Here is a 16,315-nt window from a genome sequence, read left to right as displayed (position 1 = left end):
CGCTGGGCGGGGCATATTTCTAGGATGGAAAACCACCGCCTTCCCAAGATTGCCCTGTATGGCGAACTCTCCACCGGCCATCGAAATAGAGGGGCACCAAAGAAGAGGTACAAGGACTCCTTGAAGAAATCCCTTAGCACCTGTCACATCAACCATCACCAGTGGTCTGACCTAGCCTCAGATCGCAAAGCATGGAGGCACACCATCCACCAGGCTGTCTCTTCCTTTGAGAACACACGCATAGCTGGTCTTGAGGACAAAAGGAGATTGAGGAAGAATCGCACTGCTACAGGACCAACCCTAAATCAGACTTTTCCCTGCAGCCGCTGTGGCCGGACCTGCCTGTCCCACATTGGTCTTGTCAGCCACCAGCGAGCCTGCAGCAAACGTGGACTATTGCACCCTTCTTAAATCTTCGTTCGTTCGCGAAGCCAAGCCGAGAGAGATACTCTGCTACCAACAGGAACAGCTCCCTGCCCTCCTCTAAGTGACAGCCCTTCGAATACTTAAAGAGAGCAATCATATTCACCCTCAACCTTCTCTTCTCCAGACTGAACATTCCCAAGTCCCTCAGCCTTTCCTCATAAAGCTTGGTCTCCAGACCCCTGACCATCCTTATTGCTCCCTTCTGCACTTGCTCCATTCTATGTGCATCCTTTTTGAAATGAGGCCTCCAGAACTGCACACAACACTCCAGGTATGGAGGACAGAGACACTTGTGTGGGGAGCTGGGAATACAATTTCTATGCATCCCCCTTAGTCCCTTGAGCCAGAAGGTACTGGAAATGCCAACTCCCATGCTCCATCAAGCCTCTGTAATTCAAATATAAGGCCTTCTCTGCTCTTGCCAGCCCTACAATTTAGGAATGTTGAGTTGTGGGGGAGGTGAGTTGATGGTACAGAAGGCTGCTGAGTGGCAGGGAATGTCTGTGTCAGGGGAAGCCCTCAGGAGGTGGGTCCAAACTTTATAAGAGATTTTACTGATAATGGTTGATTTTTACTTCCGTGACATGCTCAAATGACCTCTCCTGTGTTCAATCGACTTGAGTGCTGAATTCTAGCCAGCAGCCAGAACAAGCAGTACGGCTGGTAATTCCACATTATTGTGGGTTTTTGAGGAGGTGGAGAAAAATCCTTTTTGGGGAAAAGAGGAAAAATTAGTGAGATTTTTAAGCCACTCTATCCAGAGAGATTTGTCTGACTCAAAATGCAGGCAGAACAAATACAACTAATAGAATGAGTGGCAATATTCCAGTTCTGTATAATGCATGAAGATAGTTCATTTTTAGATAAACTGCCCCTGAATAATTTCATTAATTTCCCTGAAATTCCCCACAGATATTTTACCTGCACAAAACCCTCTCAAATCGCCACAACTTTCAAGTGAAACAATGGGCTGCATCACTTAAGACGACGGCAGTTTGGAGATTGCAGATCTCCTATCGTGAACGTTCATCTATACAAATGAATCCCGGCAAGTAGCAAACCAGAATGCTACAGGAAAAGCTAACTAGTCAAAGCTAAAGGTCATCCGGGAAAAACCAGTTGAATGTCCCTGGGCCAAGGGAGGCCAGACTGAAGGCCACCCGGGACCGGGCCTTCTCTATCACCGCTCCACTACTGTGGAATCAACTCCCTGAGGAGGTGAGGGCCCTACGATGTTTAGATGGATTCCATAGGGCCTGTAAGACCCACCTTTTCAAGATGGCCTTCAACCAGTGACAAAACTAGTGACAAAGCTAGAGGCTGCTGAAAATGCTTTTATTCTTTGAAACTCACTGATAACCTGTTTATAACGCTTTGTTAACGCCTTATTGTTATGCTAATTTTAATAATTTGTAATTGTTTTAACTATGTTTTTATAAGTATAATTGATGTAATGTGTATTTTATGTTGTGAGCCGCCCTGAGCCTGCTCCGGCGGGGAGGGCGGGATAGAAATAAAAATATTATTATTATTATTATTATTATTATTATTATAACCTAGAACCCTGATTTCTTAGATGCTCATTTTCTATAAGCAAACCTTTCACACAGGAAAAAAAACCCACCAGTTCAGACACACATTTAACACATTTGTGAGGAGTAGGCCTTGGGTACATATAAAATATCCTTTACACATTCTACTGGTCTTGTGTACATTCTTGCAGCTTTCTTCACGCTTCCTATAGATGTTTTCTCAGGGTAGGGCTTTCCAAAGTCAGGACATTTTGCTGTAGAGAAGATGCAGAGGCAATCAGACCTAAGTCTTCTATGCACTTACCCTTTTTGAAGAAATTTCAATTGATATAATAGGAGCTGGAACCTGGAAATAAAGAGATTTTCCCCCTTTAATTTAATACACAGACCACCCCTGCTTACACTTGCTATGCATCTGGTAACTGTTCAGCAAATATTGAGATGTTCTGGCATGTGAAATGCTGTCTTTCTGGATTTTCAAAGTTTCCTTTGGATACAGGAAGCTGGCGGCTGTCAGTTGTTGAGACTGAAAGCTTACACTTTTGAGTACAAAATTCTGATCTTAAAGGTTCCCCAAGACCTAAACGTTGTGATGTAGTTTTATCTTTGATTGCTTCATATTAAAAAAAAAAAAAAAAAACCCTCCTTTCTGGCTCAAAAGGGAGGCTTAGGCTTTCATTGAGAACTTGATCAGGGTTCCCAAGGGTTCAAACATTAAAAAAGACTGAAATATCTGATCATTTAAAAATAGAGTTACAATTATAAAATAAAATAATGCCATTAAAGCACATGAAGAACACTATAAGGAAGGCCAGTAACTGTTATTGGGGGGTATGCCAGACAAAACAAAAGAGTCTTTACCTGATGGCAAGATGAGATGGATAAAATCACCCTGGGGAAGGAGTTGAACATTTTTGAACCTATGGATTCTACTGTAAGCTATGAACCTTGACTTTCAGAACTTTTCATGGCTTGTATTATGAACTTTATTTACTGAAGGAAGGAATTGTTGAAGACTACTGATCCCTCTATTGGAAACTGTGAAAGCAATTGATTTGTAATGAATTGTAATTGTGATTTCTTTGGAGGGACGGTATGATGACATTGGATACACTGGTTTAAATTATCTTAGGATTGAAGCATTTGTATTGTTTTTCAGCGGTACTGTTTGTAGCAGTATTTTTTGCTTGCATTCACACTGAAACCAAATTGGAAACTTTCTACCCAAATGGCAGACAGAGCTCCAGAGAATGGAGAAGCCCCCGAAAACCCAGAATGACCAAAGACCTGACACAGTCCCAAGACAACCTCCATGGCACATACTCGACGCCAGGAGGCCGGCAGGGAGAGGCCAGCAGGGAGAGGGTCTCCGCTGCACATACAGTGACTGTTCATAACCCTGATGGATTGGGGCCCCAGGAGGTCCACTAGCTTAATGGACGAAGCACCCACTTGGAGAGAGGCGATCTTGGCATTGCCCCCCTTATGCTCAAGTGGGGGAGATGGTTGGGAAGAACGATGCCCCAACCTGTTCTCAGATGAGAAGGAGGAGGAAGAAGAGCAGAACCCTGACCTGAGGGACTTCCTCCAAACGATGCAGTTAGAAATGGCAGAGATGGCCAAGGGGCTAAGAGAAGAAATGCGAGCCAACAATGCATTCATGGCCCAAGAGGTGAGGAGGCATCTAAACCAAGTATTGCAACCACCAGCACCAAGAGGGGGGCAACCACCACAATCACCCCACTGCTGCCACAGCTGCCCCAGCAACCTCAGCTGCTGTTGCAGCCACTGCCACGGGATTAGGGGCGAGGCTCAGAATGGATATGAGAGATTGTATCTGCAAAGTACTTAGAAAAATTATTACAGCGGACTGCAGAGCAGTCCACATCCTCCTGATTGCCAGAACCCAACAGACCTCTGACCACCCGAAAGAGTTCTAACATCTACATGATGTAGATCAAAAACTGGCAAAAATTGTTTCTTTACCACCAGCAATGCCACAGAGTAGGCTTTCAAAGGAGCTCTACATTACGCCTTGTCATATTTGTCCCGAGTCTTTATCCACCAGAGCTCTAGCCATTTCCCCTATCTTTTCATCATCTGCAGTCCCTCAGTAAACCAAGGGGCTACCTGGGCTCTTTGAGCTGAAAGAGGCCATCTAGGTGCAATTTCCCCACTCCAGGGGTCAACCAGGGCACTGACAGGAGTGTCAACCATATCAGCAGGAAAATCCTCGAATGCTGTTTGAAAACTTATTTGGATCCATCAGGCTACATGGGTGTATCATCTTAATCAATCCCTCACCCCTGTGGATACCTGTGTCAGTCTAAACCAGGGGTCTTCAAACTTTTTAAATAGGGGGCCAGTTCACTGTCCCTCAGACTGTTGGAGGGCCGGACTGCCGTTACTGTACAAGGCCACGGGCCATCAGTTCTCCGTCTTCTGCATCTCTCTCCCTTCCCCACACCACACACCCTGGCCTGGGAACTCACCTCACCTTGGTATCACCTCACACTCTGTCTCTGCCGCCTCAGCCCAGTGCCGGAAGTGTGCATTGCTAACGCGAGTTTAGGTCGAACGTCACTTCCGGTCTGATTTTGCCATAACCCGGCGGGCCGCATAAACGTCCTCAGTGGGCCGCATCTGGCCCGCGGGCCGTAGTTTGAGGACCCCTGGTCTAAACCCTAGTAAATATTGATCTGCTGATGACTAGGAGACCATCTCCAATCCCCCAACTTCAGTCACCTTCTTCCTGCTCAGAAGGAAACATCCGATCAAAAGTGTGACCTGCACAATGTGTGAGGACCGTTATTACCTGAAACAGGCCCATGGCTCTCTTGGAGACCATGAAATCTTGAGCTGCTCCTGACAATATATAATTAAGCTGCTTGGATTCTATTTGATGTGATTCCAGAAGCCTTCATTGTGTGCAGAGGTATGATCTATAGGGTCTGTTCAGTGGAATAACAGAAAAAAAGTAACTTACTTTGAACACCTGCAGCTCTTCAAGAATCACTTCTTCCATCGATTCTGTGTCTGGGTTGTAAATTGTAATGACCTTCAGAACAATCCCATTATCTATGGGTAATTTAAAACAAAAACAAAAAAAATAGAACTTAACAGTGAACATTTTTACGTATAAGTTGCCAAACGACAAGATGCTTTAACTAAAGTATGTATCCAAAATATGAAAACGTAAATGAGACACAATAAATAGACAAAAATATCTATGCACAGGGCTTTTTTGGGGAGGGGGGGGGAATGCGGTGGCATGACATTCTGGAACCTCTTTGTGGAAACAAAATTCTTTAACAATTGTTTAAAAGTTCTTGAGGGGCGCCCATTTGTTTCTCCTTCATTTCCCTCTTGAGAGTTCCAGCATCTCTTTTTCCAGAAAAAAAGCCCTATCTATGTAGTTAATTTTATGCATTCAAAGCTGTGCATAAACGATCTGAAGAACCTTTAAAACTACTTTGAAGACAGGTCACACATTATGTACAAAAATTTGGAGGGAATAAGGCTTAAAGAATAATGTAATTTTGAACCTTCCCAACAATAGCTAAAGGCTATTAATTCCTTGCTTTGTTCTTTCAGTGTATTTTAAACTTTTAACATACCTTAATCTTTGGTATGCCAATAAAGGTTGTCTGTCTGTCTGTCTGTCAATAACGAAAGGAGGAGGAAAGTAGTTGGATTGGTCTTGAGACAGACAATGCAATATGGCAGAGAATGAGTACGTTTCAGGGCCAGATTCTAGCCCCAGTTATAGAGAAAACAGCAGAATCCAAAAATAACAAGGTTCTTTACCTTCCAGGTTTGGAAACAGAGGAAGGAGAAAGCTGATTAGTATGTCTAACTGACGGAATGGTTACAGGTCTTAGGGAAACTTTCAAAAAGTTGGAGGGGAGGCATCCCGGCAGGGAGGTGGTATGTTTGGGAACATTCTTGGCCGTTTCAGAAGAGTGTCTCTTTGATCAGCAATTCCAAATAACCGAAGCATACTGGATCTGAAGTGAAAGAACTTGTCTGAGAGATGCTAAAATGCCTGGTGATTTATGCGGCAAAAGACACAAGGAGAGAGGACCCGATAAAGACAGCCAGATCTCCTCCCGTTAATATGACTAAGCAATGACCACAATCCAGCTCACTCTGCCTTTTGTTGTGGAAGTAGCCAGGCAATGGCTGTGGATTTAGCCATCTGCAGCATGTAAAAATCACCTGGTCCTGGCATCCAGAATTTGGCGGGGCGGGGGGGGAGTAAAATGGAACTTCATATGTGTGGTGGGTCTCGGAGGCCTGATATAACCACTTCTACAGTATTTCCAGTCTGTGTGAATTATTGTGAAGTGACAGAGCTTTTCTCTGCCTTTTTTTATTTACCTGTCCCAATGAATAAGACATCGTATTGCCCATCTTCTGCTTCCACTCTGTCTACTGCTATTTGTCTGAAATTGTATTTCCCATCTGTCTTCACAAGGACCGGTCTCTTATGAATAGGCCTAAGCGGCTGATACATCAGGGGATGACTTCGAGCAAAATGGATTGCTTCATCGGGGTAGTCTTTGGTACTCTCATGTAGACCTCCATTGACTTTGCTAGCACACTGGAAAACACAAGACAGAGAAGATCTGGACCAATGAGAAAAAAGGTTTTAAGCAATGCCACCAGAATTTCAAGAGCTTTCAGGTGTGCTTGCCATTTACAGACTCCAGCCTTTGAACTTTGAAATGGTGATCAGCTGTGACGCTTTTGTGGTTATTTCATCAGAAAGTCTTTAAAATATCCTTTTATTTGGATGATAGCTATAATACAGCAATTAGGGAGGGGGGAAACCCCTCACAACATCTGGACTCTTTCTGGAATACTTTAATCTGCTAAATGTGATGAACACCAACAGAAGCCTGTGATCTGTGAAGGCCACCTCTTGGACATTAAACCTTTGATCATTCTGGATACTTAAAACATGTAACGATCACAGCAATCAGTCCGTAAAATCCATTATAAATCAATCAGTGAACCAAGGCATCTTCCTTGTTCCAAAAAATGCTAGATTGGTGTTCACTCTAAGCTGTAGAATATTGAGGGCGAAAATTCTTCATGAGCTACCAGCATTACAGTCAGCCTACATTTGACCATTGATTGCATAAATTAGTTTTTTGGAAGATACAATGCACCCCATCCACTTCCTTCCCTCAGAGACAAGAATTTTCCCTCTGTTTTTCTGTTCCTTCACTGACTGAGCAGCCATGATAATGTGTTTTCTTCTCCCCTGAAGGAAGTTTGACTGTCTCAACCTGTGCCAGTAAGATATTGTGGCCATTTGCTCAGCCCAGGAATAGTATCACTATTTAACTAAAACCACTGAAAATGGCACTAGGAATGCTTTAAAATTCAAAAATAAGAAAAAGATTTTATTTAACATCAAGGGGAAAGGTGAAATCAGGGGTTGAAATTACTGAGGTAAAACTAGTACAAGTTCAGGCTTTAGTTCTAATGTGTAGGCTAAAGATAGTTTCTTAAGCTTTTTCTTTAAACTTTATATTTATTTAAACTTTGTTTTGAGAGACTATTATCGCAGTGTTTCCAGCACACTTTTTTTTAGTATTTCTCAAACTCTTTTGGTTTCCCATAAGTGTTAGGGAAACTGCTCTCAAAATAAAGTTGGGGAATTAGACTGAGAGACAGCTAGCCCTAAAAAGGAATCTTTGTTATCTGTGTATACGAGGCTCAACCGTTCAGATGGTCAATGCTCAATAAAGGACTCTAATTTAATAAAATCAATTGTGGTTTATTTGAAACAATAGTTCGTTCACACAAGGTACAAAATCAATCACACATTCATACAGGTCTAGGAAAAATAGAGAGATCGATAGGGGAACATAAAAGGAATGGACATACAGGGTAATACTACCTCTCGCAGACTCCAATGGAAGGCTCCGATGGCGACGAATGAGGAAATGGGGGAAAGGTCCCGAAACTGATCAGGAATCGGGGGTGTTACTACCCAGCGGAATGGGGGTTTACTGAGTAGAAGGCACACCTGTGGGTAGCTAGTCCACAGGTTATATAGAGTCACCTTAGTCCTGAGGGGATGGGAGGTGACTGGGAGTGGTAATGGGAGGTCCTGCTGATGACCAGGAAGGCTGGACATCGGCTGGGCCAATGGTGGGTCAATGGCGACACCTGATTGGGTGTGTGCTTCAACCAATGAACATCACCTTCATCCTGGGCATCCTGGAAACTTCCAGGTTGCGACAGGGCCTGGGGCGGCTCCGCTGGTATCAATGTGGGAATGGTTGGGTGATTGGGAGGAGATGGGATTAACTGGGAAAGGGACAATAGAGAATCAGATATGCACCTAGGTATTCCGGTGTAGACAAAAAGGGCTTGATGGTATCAGGAGAGATCCTTCCTCTTTCTCAACTCTCCGGGGTGAAGACAGTTGTTTAGGAAATCACTGGGCAATCAGGATTAATAGTGGAGCCATTAATCCATTCATAGACTAGGTGGGTTGCTTTGCGGGCTAGGAATGACTCAAGGTGTGTACGTGAGGTTTCCACATAGAAGGAATGAATCCCATCCAGGCAGGAAGATGGCTACATGTGGTGTTAGCAAAACACAGTGGGTTCCATGCTTAGCGCTTCACACCGTTCGCTTGGACAGCTCCGTGGCGGCGTAGCCTCCTCCTTACCATGGCGGGTTTCACGCGATGGCGGGGAAACATTAGAGCGCGGCTGCAGACACTCTGTGCCTGACTCAAGCGCTTATATACTTGTTAATAGGTACACGGGAGTCTTATGTAGTTCCTGGGTAGCGTCACTCGCATTCACTGGCCAGGCGGATGCAAGCTTACTTCTCCAGGCGCCCTGGCAACCATGCTGGTAATCATGATGTTCACGTGTATGAAAGGTAGGGGGCTTTTCCTCACAGTTCCCCCCCTCGAGACTGACGTCACCGCCTAGTGGCGAAGTCTCGCATATGCAACGGATAAAAATAAAATAACATAAAACGGGGCTTCGTTAAGAGGGCGGTAAACCCTTGACGCATGGGAAGTCTACTATGGAATACCGGCTACCTGCAAAAAGGTTGGATCCACTATCTAAAACTACTCAAAAACATAATTTAAAAATGCCAATGGGCCATCAGATCCTTCCTTGGCGTTCATGCTTACAGGGAGGCCTTCTGGGATACATTGTACATATTAAGTATTTCATATAGCATTATTAAAATCTATGAAAACATATGGTAAATCTTAAAATACAAAGTATTTGAATCAAAGGTTACTCAAAAGCAGCATATAGCATTATTAAAATCTATAAAAACATATGGTAAATCTTAAAATACAAAGTATTTGAATCAAGGGTTACTTAAAAGCAGAAATCATGTGTGCAGTCTAGACCGGCTAGGCTGCTATAATTGATTAGACCGGCAATAAGCATTTCATATTATCCACGGATTCCCAAGACAAGTCATTTAAAATCACTGGGTTACATTTCATACATATATAATAAAACACAAATCCTATCACTATGCTAGTACATAACTCATCTGTCTGACCTTTGGTCTTCGGGCTTCTTCTTCTCCCCCCCTCTATAACTTCCACGCTGGGGACAGGAGAAGTTTCCCTTCTCGTTTGGCTTGTCTGTAGTCTTTTTCTGGAGGGGAGGAGGCTGGCGGCGCCGAGGAGTCTGCGGCGGATACCCCACCCCCCCTTGTATCTAGGCTGCCCCCAGTGAAGCCAAGTTTCTGTCTGAGCATGCTCTAGGCGAAGACATTCGACGTAGCTCGGACCTCGTCGGGGGTCCGTTCACATGACCTGGGGAGATCCTATCTAGAGGGATCTCCAGGGAACTTATGTAAATTTAAGGAACAATGGGGTTCTGGGAGAGGTCTTTGCATATTTTGCTTGTGTTTACACATGTTTAGAATAACATTTAGCACACACTGTCACAGCATTTTTACAGGACCAACTTTCCTAAAGAGGTTACAGTTTTCCCCAGTCGACCTTGGCTTGTTCCCCTCAACCTTGAAGTACCTCGTTCCTCATGCCTCCCCGGTTTTGCAGAGGGGGAAGGCATACGCCTGGAAGTGCAGGCCTTTGGAGCAACACCCCGAACCGGGGAGCACGGCCGCGGAAAGGCCTCTCCCATGTTGTAGGTTCGGGGAAGTTGACCCATTGGCCGCTTTCCCCATTTTAATCTGGAGCCCGTTTGGGCTCCGGAGAACCAGCTTTAAGCGTGGTTCTCTTTTAGGGCCTCTTGGAGTCCCTCCCTGACTGGGAGGGGGGGACTCCCCCTTTACTTGGTAAAAGATAGAAAACATAAATAATTAAAAAAAAAAAAAACACATTTTCCCAAGGAAACCTTGGTCCATGTTGGTATGTGGCTCAAGGAGCCTTGTCTGTCAATCAAATCCTTGACCGGCAGGGGTGGGATCTAAGTTGTATGGCAGTCACCACTTCCTGTGAGGTCGTGCCCATATCATGATGCCCATATCCTGTCAGTAGGCGTGGGATATGTAAATGATTTCTTGCAAAGCGGCTTGGGAGATTTCTGCCCTTTCCCACACTAATCTGATAGTATAGTGGAAACCATGGGGAGGAGTGTGTCAAGTTGGGCCAGTTACTCCATTGGGTGGGCTTCTCCGAACCTGCACCATTGGAGAGGCCTGTGCCCGGAGACGCTTCTTGGGAAAGCTTGATGAGATAGCTCGTAAAGAGGGCTAACTCGGCTCCCTCGCTCTCCAACTCCATGCTCCTTGGTTCGGTCTTCTAATCTCTTCAAAAGCCTGCTCTAATTTTTCACAGCCTGCCCACCCAAGGGCGGGCATCCTTCTTTTGGTCAAAAATAGATTCATAACATCTTACAAACATAGATAGACATGGCTGGTTGGTCGAAATCCCATTTTCTGTTACTCCTCCCGCCCGGGAGATGGCAACGGGTAAACTGACACGTCATGTCTTCCGCTGAGCACTGCCTTCTGCTGGCAGACAGGGCGGTTTACAGAGGCGCCAGGCAATGATGACATACAGTTCATTGAGCAGACCAAGTGGGAGGCACATATGCAAATACCCTTTTGCCTTGAAATGGGCTACTTGGACCATTGTGGGGCGCCCCCTTATTCAGAATCGCCCCAAAAGGTTTGCGGTTATACTCCAGCGGTTTTCCTATTATTGGGCACTCCTTTCTCGTGGGGAATACCAGAGTCACTGTGACTTGAAGGTGCTTTTGTGCGTTTGGCTCTCCCGGTGGGGGCCGGGTGCAAGCATTCTGCCTGGTCTCGTGTGCGCCCCCACAAACTCAGGGTGCCCCTGCAAGTATGGCACCTGGTGCAGAGTCTGTTCTGGCCCCCTGAGACCCTAGGTGGGCGGAACTTTTAGCTGGAGCTCCGCGCTCCGGAGGGCAAGTGTCAGTGCCTGCCCTCTTTTAACCCTCGGGCTGCTTCGGCGGCCCAACCTTCTCTGGTGAAAGATAGACAAGTAATAACAACAGTTCATTACCCACATAGGGTGTTGGAACTCTAAGTCCCAGATGTCCCCAATCTTGTGCTTTGGGTTAGTGCATGCGCATGGTGTGTTTATGCAGATGAACTAAGCCTAAGGCATGTTGGGAATAGGATATTATAAAATATTTTTCAAATATATGGACCTAGGTTCGGTCCGCTCCTAGTGGGAATAGTGGCTTGTGAAAGGGCCATAGTTCAGGTGTACTGGTCCCAAGGTCGCTTTTCACCCGCGTTGCCTCTTTAATCTGAAAGGTAGCTGGCGGACCTAGGGTGCCCGCGGGAGGTGGCTTTTCCTAAGCTCCTCGGTTCAGGTGCCCATGCACAGCCTGAGTCCCTTCCACAGTTATGTGGGTAAGGGCTGCACGCTCAGGCGTCCCAATGGGTCAGAACAGTGGCTGCACCAGGTTCCTGATGCTTTGAGCGTCTGCAACTTCTTCCCCTCTCCGTTCCCTGTGTTCCTTCAGGATCACGGAGCGCCGGAAGAGTCACAGAGCTCAAACACTGGACTGCTGGGAGTCTCTCTGGGTCAGAACAGGTTCTGTCCCAGAGTCACTTCGGGCCTTGTAGTGATGGATCACTTGGTGGGACTGTTATCTAGACCATCAAGAAGCGATCCAACACTTGCAAGAATGCCCTGAGTTTGTTCTGCTCAATTTGGGCTTCCTCTCACCCCGTCCCCCTGGGCCAACGAGCCCACCCTTTACTTGGTAAAAGATAGAACTTCCCATAGGAACAGAGCGAGGGGCTGAAAGATACTGACATGCATAATGTAAAAGCTGGCTGTGGGGACTACATTTCCCATCGTCCTCCGTTTCCCATCCCAAAAGTTGGAGCATGTGCCGAAGAGATTTATGCAAATGCCCCAAATCCAGGGTGATCTGGGAGCTACGGGGCAGTGGAGTCTTCACCCTTAAAACCTTGTCCAGGGGTGAGCAAGGAGGGAGAAGTTCTCCAAACCCATACACAGGGTGCAGGGATTTAGAATATAGTGTGGGCAGAGCCTTCATTTGACTCGTTGTGACCCTTTAGCTACTTGGTGGAGTCGATGCACCAGAGGGGGATGATCCGGCGGCTTTAGCCTGTGACCCGACCGGTCCCCGCTGTTGTTAAACATGTGGGGCTGCAAAACCGGGGGTCTCAGCGGGCCTGTTGAACTGAAGCGCCTGGCGCAATCCAGTTCAGATGGGAGCCTGAAGTGGCAAAGCAGGGCACGCACCCGATGGGAGTCTTCCGATGAAGACTTCTGAACCCTCGGATAGCAGCCCTTGCAAGCTCTACCTTGCCACTGCTGGTCCGCACTCCACGGTTCGGTTTCGTCGCCTTTCTCCCCTCTCCCTTTCCCTTGGGCTTTACAGCCCTCCCTTACAAGTAAAAGAAAGATCTTGGAAAAGGAATAAGGAACGGGGAGCCTTCTCCCCCCCCCCCCCTTGCACGAGTGGGGAGAGGATTCAAGGCGGTTCTTTAGGGCTTTTCAATGACGAGGGGACGATATTTCCACATGGTTTGGAGCTCGTCCACCTTCTTTAGCTGCTTTCTCAGCCAGCACCCCAAGACAATTATTACAACACAGAGTATAATCTGAAAGGCCAAAATGACCACAATAGGGTGCAGGGCTACGTTAAGTATCGCTGACCCAGTAGGGCTCCAGCCAAGGAGCGCGTCAAGGAACGAATGCTTTCCCGTGTCTTTGATTTGTGTCAGTAGCCCGGAGATTTCCTGCCCATCATGTTTAACCACCATGGACGCTGTGTCTCCGCTTCTTTTAATGTCTTGCAAGGTCTGTTTTAAAAGGGGATGAGACAGCAGGGATCTAATCGCCCGCAGCCCCATGCCCAGAAAAACTGGTTGAATGAATTTGAACAGACTAGGGGCCAGCAGGATTTCCTCCCTAGTCCATATGGGGACTGTAAACTCTACATCGCACCCTACAATGGAAGATAGGTTGCAGAAACACCTGTTGACACCTGGCAGCATGGGTTGGATGTGGAAGGTATTTATGATGAGGTACTCACAATATGTCCTCACGCAAGCACACCCTCTTCCCAAGTACACAAAAGCGGAGGCATTCTCTTGCCTAAGCGCATATTTGCATTCCTGAGGGGAGTCCCTTAATGGGTTCACACAGGGGTGGTGAGTTTGTAGAGTTTGCTCATCACAAATAAATCCCAAGTTGTCTTTGTGTACACATGCCTGTAGATCCACAGCTTCCCAACTTCCGTTGTCATTCCTGGCCCATTTATCTGAGTCCGAGGAATACAAAACTTCGGTGGGTCCCACTTGCAGCCCTAGTGGCACAACGGGGTGTACATAAAAGAACCTTTGTGCAGTGGGCATCAGGATGAGAAGTCTCAATTCCTGCCTGTCCACTGAGAAAGAGGTATTCACCAGAGTCCACCAGGCTTCCAATTCCAGTTGTGGGGTGGGAATTTCTGGTCTAATTAACTGCTTGATTTCCAGGGGGATATTTCCCTCCGTGGCTTGCCTGATCATGCCCATGGTTACTGCTAAATTCATAGCTTGAGCCTGGGTGCATGCTAGCGCTAAAGAAATATTTAACTGCAGGGATTGAGTACCTCTCAACAGTAAGGCAAAATCTTTTTCAATTTGGTTTTCCCAATTTACTAAAATGGAGCTGATGGAATGCTGGACTTCAGAGATGGTGTGGAAAGTCATTAATGGGTTTTCCCAGCTGGGAAATATAGGAGGTAGCGTAGGCAAATTTATTCGCGAGGGTTTCTATATTTATAGAATCTAAAACCGCTACTCCTCCAGCAACTGGTGCAACCCAGTCTCCTACAGATCGTTTCAATCTGCGAGGCGTGTTCCCCACCCATAACTGTAGCCAAGCTTCCCAGCCCTTCTTACTGGGTTCCAAGTAGGAAGCACATTGTGGCAGTTTTTCGATGGTATTTAATCCCGTCAGGCTGACCCTGATTTCCTTTAATACCATTTGTGGGCGAATTAAAACTTGCTCCCTTATATCCCTTTTAATCACATGTGAACCAATTATGTGAGAGTTGGCGCTTAATGTGCTCTCAGCGTCGGGAATGAGAGGGTTGAATTGGAGCTGGGTGGAATTCCCTATCGTGAGGGTATAGTTTCCTTCCTCCGATGGAAGCTCTGTGTTGAAGGTGCCCAATTTGGTGAATTTCATTCCCATCGCGGACTCCCGCTGGCATAGAGGGTCTATTACTATAAACCAGTCAGGAGGTCCCTGTGTCCCTAACTCCGAATCAGTAACAATCCAATTTTTATTTGACCATGCAGTTAGCTGGTAGTGATGCGTCTCTCCACTAGGTGTCTGTATTGAGAACGCAAGCGGCTTTTCTATCCTAGAGCCAATTGATAATATAAATTTGAAAGGATTCTTTGCGCTCCATACTGCGGTCGACACGATTGCAATTTCACAGTATGGCCCCATGTCCTCAGTAAACCCTTTAGAGGCTGGAGTAGCGCTAGGAGTTATTGTGGGAGTTGTTGTTAATTTCCGCGGGCCCTTTGGGACATAAACACAATGCATTGGCACTAGAGGTCTCATGGTGTCCTCATGAGAAAAACAGTACAGTTCCTGCGTTAACATTCTGGTCCCAGCACATAACAAAATCATATTAGGTGGTCTGACCCACTCTTCATCACAGCTGCGAAAGTCATAGCTGCTTCTGGGGAGTCTGCTGTCATTTTCCCCATAATTAGACTTTATGACTTTGCACAGCATGATTTCCTTGGGGTATAGGCTTGTTTTACATCTCCAATGAGAGAATGGGACTATAGTGGGCAATACTGCTCTATCAGCTGTACATTCCTCCTGCATTAACATCAACACTAAATACATTGCATGCATCATTGTTTTCACAAATCTCACCTTCACATTCTGGTAATCCATATTGTGTACCTGAAAATAAAAGATAAGATTGCGCTGTAGACCCTTCTTGCTATTTCTATACGCTTGAAGGAGTCAAAGTACTAAGACAAGGTTGGGGAAGAGGGGAAAGGGAAGGGGCAATTTTCACAGGAGAGAAGAAAAGAGAGAAAAAAAACTTGCTGCAGTTCTAAAATTACATGTTTGTGTACTGAGTTCTTTTCTCCTGCACTCCCCCCCTAGATTACTGTGGACAGGTCTGTCTCAGGAATCTTTATGCTTGGACTTGTTCAAGTTACACCAAGGGTGAGGAAGGTGTCACTTAAGGGGAAATCCACCGGTTCAGGGCAGGGCATGACAGAGATTTGTCGAATTTCAGCTCTTCTCTGCGGTGGCGCCCCTTCAGGTTGCTGAATCTGATTAGGGTTAGCTGGCGCAGTCCCCTTCCATTCCTTGAGTTGGGAACAATGGAAGTACTTTCGCCAGGTTTCTCCGTTCTTTTTCTGAATTTCTACTTGGTAAACTGCCGGGCTGATCCTCAGTGTTATCGGGACTGGACCTAACCATTTGGCTTCCAAGGAGTGCTCGTTTTGCGAGAATCTCCTATATAGCACTAGCTGGCCTGGATCCCACACTCGAGGATTTTTAACCCAGCCTAATCTCTGATCCATTGCCTGCTGTGTTTTTCCCAGTTGTTTAGCTACCTCCAGGTGGATATTGTGGACCTCCGTGACTAGCGATTGCACCCACGCGTCATTCACAACCACCGGCATCCAGTCAGATGGAAGTTGTGTTTTGAGCCAGAAGGCTTCTGGCAACACCATTTTCCTTCCTGTCATGACCATATGCGGTGTGTGACCATGGACGGCAGTAGTTCCCCTCAGCGCCATCAGGATAATGGGTAGCTTCTCCTCCCAATCCCTGCCTGTGGATTTCACTACTTTCCGTAGGGCTTCCTTGATTGTCCGGTTAGTCCTCTCAATTGCCCCTGATG

The 16,315-nt window shown here is 46.2% G+C and overlaps 1 protein-coding gene across 1 annotated transcript in view; it reads right to left on the bottom strand.

Moving 5' to 3' along the window:
* Window positions 1–16,315, bottom strand: part of SEMA3E (semaphorin 3E) — a 133,954-nt gene that overhangs the window by 59,356 nt on the left and 58,283 nt on the right. The window contains exons 10-12 of the mRNA XM_060258235.1: window positions 6,339–6,561; window positions 4,945–5,036; window positions 2,263–2,304 (exon numbers count right to left, since the gene is read on the bottom strand). Of these exons, the coding sequence (XP_060114218.1) occupies window positions 2,263–2,304; window positions 4,945–5,036; window positions 6,339–6,561 (357 nt within the window). The remainder of the gene's footprint in view (window positions 1–2,262; window positions 2,305–4,944; window positions 5,037–6,338; window positions 6,562–16,315) is intronic.

The sequence above is a fragment of the Heteronotia binoei genome, chromosome 17 (genome assembly GCF_032191835.1).
Source record: "Heteronotia binoei isolate CCM8104 ecotype False Entrance Well chromosome 17, APGP_CSIRO_Hbin_v1, whole genome shotgun sequence".
NCBI lineage: Eukaryota > Metazoa > Chordata > Lepidosauria > Squamata > Gekkonidae > Heteronotia > Heteronotia binoei.
This window is presented reverse-complemented; position numbering and strand designations above follow the sequence as displayed.